We start from the raw sequence: 6,918 nt of genomic DNA, 5'->3' as shown, positions 1-6,918 counted from the left end.
GTTTGCAGAATATTTGGTAAAGGATAATTATTTTTAGAATTCAAAGTGGCCAAGTTATGTGATGTCGGACCACTTATTAATTTGTTATGGGCATTTGAATAATTCAACTGAGGTTGGTTAATTCATCACAATTTTTATTGAATATTTTCCACACAATGAACATTTTTGTTTTACTGTTGAAGAAATAAAATTTTGTCTTGCAATTTAAATTTGAACTTGGCTTTGATTTGGGACAAAGCGATGATTAACAAAATAATTGTGATGACTTGGAAGTCATTAGCAGGAAGTTACCGCAGCATGATTATCGGGGTGTTACAACGAGTTGTCGATGCCGCTTCTCCTCCATGAGAATCGGTCGCCATCGCGCTCAGATCTGCCAGCGCCACGGTCAAACCGGCCCTTGCCGTGGTCGAAACGGCCAGCCCAACAGCCATCTCGCCCAACACCGAAGCCCTCTCGGCGGTCCCCATGGAACCCACGCTCGGCTTTGTCCACCATGGTATCTGGTGGTCGCGGAGGGGAGGCAGCCACCTCCGCGAATGATCTGCAGTCGCCGTAGATTTTTCCTCTCAGCCAGGAGAAGGGTGGAGGAGAGATCGATCTAGGGTTTCGAGGCGCAGCCCACAGGTGGGAGAGAGCGGCTTATAGGTCAATTGGGGAATGGGATTTGGGTCTTATACTAGTTACGCGGTCGCAGCGGGTCGCACTGAGGCCCGGATCTCCGTCCATGTGGTGTGCATCCGCCATTGCTGGCCCTCTCCTCCCCCCGGGTCCCGCATCCAGGGAAGCGCCCGTGCATCGCGACGGTGCGCCCCACCCCGTCCACCGCAAACTTCATGTACCGCATCGCCACGACTTGCACCAGCACCACCATCTCCTTGGTCTCGTCGTGGATCAGCAGCGGCGATCACTGGGATCCTGTCGCGAATCCTCGCAAAAAACACAGGAATGAAACGATTTGACCAATATCAGTAAACCTGTGCTCGCGTAGCGCACGAGCATCCACCACCCCCGCCCGTCGTGTTGAAGAGGACGAGGCGGAGCGCCTCTCGGTGGAGGAGGAGCTCGTCGTCGTCGAAGGTAACCGACAGGCGCATTCGAAGTCCGACGCGTAAGTCACGCGCCACCGGACGTTGTTCGCCATCCTTCAGGTGATAACTCAATCAGCACGCCAAGCAAGCTGCCTCAACGATCGATCTGCTAACAATCAGCTTCGCCACGCCACGTGTGTCAAAAACAATAGCCTTTCATAAGATCCCAATACATTTAATAATTGTCCCAGCACATAGGTTTTTTGGGACAATGTCTTTGAGCTTGTCTTTCATAAGGTCCCTTATTGCTCGAATACTTGCAACCATATAAACGGGCGGGCGGATCTTTCTCGAGCTTTTTGACCTTTTCTTTTCTACATTAAGATGTTGTGCTCCGCATCCACGACAGGAGCTCTTTCTGTGCTCCCTCCGCTACTGTAGGGTTGGAGGGAAGAGATGTTGCAAGCGTATTATGTACGGACAAAAAGACACTGCGTGCAGGAGTTTGAAGTCGTGCTGATGGGAGATTCATATTATCATTTTTTTTATCAATGAAAGGGATATACATGTTGATCGAAAATATCTTTCGGCCGACATTTGGTACGGACCTAATACTTTAGGTGAAAAAAATCATCCGAGCAACGCGTACCACGCCTTAAGAATACGCCTTTTTTTCTATTGAAAACCGAGATCACGGATATGAAAGATCGGACGGCTGAGAAGAAACCGAGTCAAATACTCCTGCTGCCAAACTCTGAAACCCTTCTCTAGTCGAAAGAGGGGGGAAAATAGATTGCCAAACCCTAACCTCAGCTCCTCATGGACGACGGCGACGGCGGCCTCAGCTTCGATTTCGAGGGCGGCCTCGACACGGGCCCAGCGGCGGGCGGGCTAGCGCTGTCCTCGGCCGACGCCGGCGCGACCGGCGGCGGCGGTGGCGGAGATGGGGGCGGGCACGGGCGAGGCCGCGGGCGCGGCAGCTACAGGCAGACGGTGTGCCGGCACTGGCTGCGTGGGCTGTGCATGAAGGGCGAGGCGTGCGGGTTCCTCCACCAGTTCGACAAGGCCCGCATGCCCGTGTGCCGCTTCTTCCGCGACTACGGCGAGTGCCGCGAGCCGGATTGCGCCTACAAGCACTCCTACGACGACGTCAAGGAGTGCAACATGTGAGATCCCCAATTCGCTCCGCTCCCCCAAAGCTATTTGTTCTCTAATTTGGTCGGGAAGTAGTTAATTTTTGTCACCCTGATGGGTTCGTTCTCACTCTTGGAGATGTAATGGCTGACCAATTTTGGTAGAATTTGGCAATTACGATTTGTTAACTTGGGAAGCTACCTCGTTAGGTGTTCATTTCATTGGCTGATTGGGGAATTTAGGCTTTGAGATTGCTGTGGCCAAAATCCATGGATCGGCCTTCAATTGTTATCCTGTAGTCCAATTCAATATGAGGAAATTTAGTGTATAGAATGCGGTTTTGATTGCTGCTGATTGAACCTACTGACAACATATATCGAAACACATTGTACATGAAGTTGGTTGCAACAGAGGATGACTGTAGTATAACTTGTAGACCGTGGTCGATGCAAGATGCTAATTCAAATGCACTGTGACACTAATGAGCTGTTCTGTGTAGTCATATATATTGTTAAAATGTGAAAAATGGTTCATTATAGGCATTCACCCAATCTGACGTTGTGTATCTCATGGTGGTTCACAGGTATAAGATGGGATTTTGCCCTAACGGCCCAAATTGTCGGTACAAGCATGTCAAGTTGCCTGGACCACCACCTCCTGTCGAGGAAGTTCTCGCAAAGATTTTGCAGATGCGATCTTCCAATTTCAACAAGTTTAATCAGCACAGGAACAATAATTATAATCAGCAGGGGGACAGGCCTCGACCTCCACCTGGTTCAGGCTTACCTAACCAAAATTCGACAGACAATGCTTCAACAATGCAACCAGCTGCCGGGCAACAAGCTCAAACAATGAATCAACAGCCCCAACAGAAGCAGCAGCAGGTGCAGCACCAGCAGAAGCCAAATACAAACGACCAGGTTCAAGGTGTTCCAAATGGCTCCTCTAATCAACCCACCAGACTTGCAACACCCCTTCCACAAGGGTCATCTAGGTGTGTGTGGAGTTTCTAGCCAATCTTGTAAAGCTTTTAGCATACTCTGTGAAAACAATATACATAGTTTCAGTTCCCATAGCATATATATCATAAAATAGAAACATTATGTTATATGTTCTGACATTTGATAACAAAGTGTACATAGTAAGGAGCGTACCTCTGCAGTTCCTGGAGGGAGTAGTGCGATAATTGACATATGGAATGTACACTTATATATAACTCAATTATGTATCTCTTTTGAGTTATTCGAATACTTTCTATGAACGCCTTATAGTTTCTCGCTGACTTCATTATTTATGTATTTGTTCTAAAAGAATACTGTACCTATGCGTTTCAGTTTTTATCATCTCTAGGTGATGTGCTCTAATACTTAAGCAGCCAAGATTTCACACGATTATGTGATATTATAGTTGCAAAACCATACAGAACAATTGACATAAGTAAATCCAAATGTGCATCAGTTGTTGTATTTGGGGTTATTGTGCTTCATGAATACAGTACTACAGGTTGACCTTCTACTATTTGATGTTGTGCTTCATAGTCATTTTTCAATTGTTGATTGATACATATCTTATTCTTATGGATAAATTATTCGAGTACTTGTTATCTGGTCTATTGTTATGGTTAAGGGATACCGGATAATCTTGCACCCATAGTTCATAACTCCATCACCCAGAACACAGTGTTTCCTCTGTTAGAAGTTCTCTTTGTTGTTTCGTAGTATGAGGTGTCTTCTGATACTATAACAGTTCTCTAATTAGTCTCGGGTTCATAAACTTGAAAAATCAGGTACTTCATTGTTAAGAGTTGCAATCGGGAGAACCTGGAAATATCAGTTCAGCAGGGAATCTGGGCTACTCAAAGGAGTAATGAGGCTAAACTAAATGAAGCTTTTGAATCCATGGACAATGTTATTTTAATATTCTCAATCAATAGAACACGTAATTTCCAGGTAAGACTGAGGTTTCATCTTTGCTATTTTTCCTGACTATGACATTTTTTTTCAAACTCATTGTTGAGAGTTGAGAATACTATTTTGAGGCCATTCAGTAAGAGATGCATATTTAGCTCTAATACTGTCATGTTTTTCAAGGGTTGTGCAAAGATGACTTCGAGGATTGGTGGCTACATTGGTGGCGGAAACTGGAAATCTGCTAACGGAACAGCACATTATGGTCGGAACTTCTCACTACAGTGGCTTAAGGTACATGTTTTCTTATACGTTCTGTGTTGGTGTTGGCTATCACCTGTTTTTGCCGCTTGGTCCTCTCCAGGACCTTACTAGAGCTGACAAGCGCAATATATAGTTAATAGTTTGCACCATGTCACGTGGAAATATTTTGCCTTCATTTGGGTCCAGCCTGTCTTCCTACCATCTTGGTATGTGTATATTTACAACAGTTTTTGCTCTGCAGCTTTGCGAATTGTCATTTCAGAAAACTCATCATCTTCGCAACCCATACAATGACAATCTCCCTGTCAAGGTACTATTTCAGAGCATCACCTTGTCCCAAATGTGTGTTTGCCTGGGCTGTTTGATATCTCCTACATTCCTAACTAGTTAATTCACCTTTGACTTTTGCAGATCAGTCGAGATTGCCAGGAATTAGAACCTTTCATTGGTGAGCAATTGGCTTCTCTGCTTTATCTGGAGCCAGATAGCGAACTTACGGTATGCAACATATTTCTTGCCTATTACCATGTTGCTCGATATTGCCATTGGCTTGTTTCTTATTGGTGGGCATGTCAGCTTGAGCCGTCACAAGTATGAATGTACCATTGTGGGGATACAAACGGCTTTGCTTTGAGCTAGTATTCCTGCTCACTAAACGTGATTTAAACTGCAGAAGAAGTACCATCACACCACCAATGCAGAAGAATTTACACGTATAGCTTTACCATTTTCATTCAGCACCTTGGAGACAGACTAGTGTTCTTTTAGTTACCAGTTAAATCATGATGGGTAACCAATAGCCACATGTTAGAATATGTACAAGTGCACATATAAGATTTAAGGTGTCAGGATGTGGAGTATATTACCAACATTTATAATATTTCGTTACAAAGTCAGTAAGTACTAGGGATACATACCATTGATGAAAGGTCATAATAGATTTGCAGTTTTAAAATTGACTGAAAATTAATAGCGGCATATTGTACACACTTAATAAAATGGAGTTATCAGTATGGTTGCACACATGATGACCTCTCGTAGAAACAACAGGGGTGCAACTCCATTATTTTGTGGTGATCAGCAGGTGATCATTATACTATTTTTGCTTGAAGATAGTTTGTGGTACATGTGAATAATTGTGTATGATAGAATGCTAGCTGGATCCTTTGCTGAAAGGTCTTCAACAATTTTTGGCAATCACATGTTGCATATCAATTTCCTTTTCACTGTTTGAGGTGATGCCAGGTGTACCCTCTGATGCTTGAACATGGGATTTTTCAGGCTATGCTAGTTGCAGCAGAGGCCAAGAGAGAAGAGGAAAAGGCAAAGGGAGTCAGTGCTGACGAAGCAGCTGACAACCAAGATATTGTGCTGTTTGAGGACAATGAAGAAGAGGAGGAAGAGGAAAGTGAGGAGGAAGAGGAAAACAATGGCCAGGAATCCCAGGGAAGGGGGCGTGGAAGGGGAATGATGTGGCCGCCTCAGATGCAGATGCCACGCGGACCAATGATGGGACCGCGCGGCTTCCCTCCCAACATGATGGGCGATTTTGGTGGCGGTTTCGGCTTTGGCATGCCCGATCCGTTCGGCATGCCGCGTGGCTTCCCACCATTCGGTGGCCCAAGGTTCCCCGGTGACTTCCCCAGAGGTCCCATGCCTGGCATGGTCTTCCCCGGAAGGCCTCCGCAGCCCGGTGGCATGTTCCCCATGGGCCTCGAGATGATGATGGGCCCTGGCCGAGGGCCGCTCATGGGAATGGGCGGGCCTGGGCGGCCGAACCGCCCCATCGGCATGGCCCCCTTCATGCCGCCGCCGCCACCCCGTCCCGTGAAACGGGACCAGAGGAGGCCGGGCGGTGACAACAGGGGTGACAGGTACGAGACAGGGTCTGACCAGGGGAGCAGGGGGCATGACAACAACGCCGGCAACTCTGGAGCAGACGGGAACAGGTCCCAGTCCGGGGACAGGTTCGGCAGGAGCGCCTTCCGGGACGACGACAGTGAGAGCGACGAGGAGGCGGCGCCCAGGCGGTCAAGGAAGCGATAGGGCTTCTCGAGAACCAACCTTTGATCCGTGGAGACTGATCATCTTCTCCTCTCTGCAGAGACGAGTTGTGCTGAGAACTGAAAAGCGAGCTCGAACAGGAGCAATAGATGTTGTCTGTTGTTACATTTTTGTTTTATACTCAGATTAGAACCGGATGGTGTCGTCGACTCTGGTTGCTGGGTGGTCTGCCCCAGCCGTGTTGTGGTCATTAAGAGTTTATACTCGTGCGGCAAGACTTGAGAGATCATTTTGTGACATGTTGAGATTGATGGCTTGATCCTGTGGTTGATAACATATCCAGTTAGGACTCATATGACAAATGCAGTGTTAGTTAAGAACATCCTGCCGCGCCGTGTTATATAGTCTGTGATTTCGATGATGTAATGACATGGTTAGGCTGGGCTGTCTCTGTCTCTGTCATGCTGTGTGTGCAAGAGGGACCTGATGATTATAGTTCAGTTCATTTTCTTTTAGTACTAGCTCATTCTGTGATCACTGCCTTCTTCTTTCGTGTCTGACATCAATGGTTTCTGTAC

The 6,918-nt window shown here is 46.7% G+C and overlaps 1 protein-coding gene across 1 annotated transcript; it reads left to right on the top strand.

Annotated features, from left to right (window-relative positions):
• Nucleotides 1-1,796: 1,796 nt before the first annotated feature.
• Nucleotides 1,797-6,693, top strand: LOC123165299 (zinc finger CCCH domain-containing protein 45). The gene is made up of 7 exons (XM_044582924.1): nt 1,797-2,197; nt 2,749-3,159; nt 3,952-4,114; nt 4,256-4,366; nt 4,578-4,646; nt 4,748-4,834; nt 5,618-6,693. The coding sequence occupies exons 1-7, from the start codon at nt 1,851-1,853 to the stop codon at nt 6,380-6,382; spliced, it is 1,953 nt and encodes a 650-aa protein (XP_044438859.1). The 5' UTR covers nt 1,797-1,850; the 3' UTR covers nt 6,383-6,693.
• Nucleotides 6,694-6,918: the final 225 nt, after the last annotated feature.

Source organism: Triticum aestivum, chromosome 7D (genome assembly GCF_018294505.1).
Source record: "Triticum aestivum cultivar Chinese Spring chromosome 7D, IWGSC CS RefSeq v2.1, whole genome shotgun sequence".
NCBI classification, from domain to species: Eukaryota; Viridiplantae; Streptophyta; class Magnoliopsida; order Poales; family Poaceae; genus Triticum; species Triticum aestivum.
The sequence above is the reverse complement of the archived record's forward strand: the minus strand, read 5'-3'. Positions and strand labels throughout refer to the sequence as shown.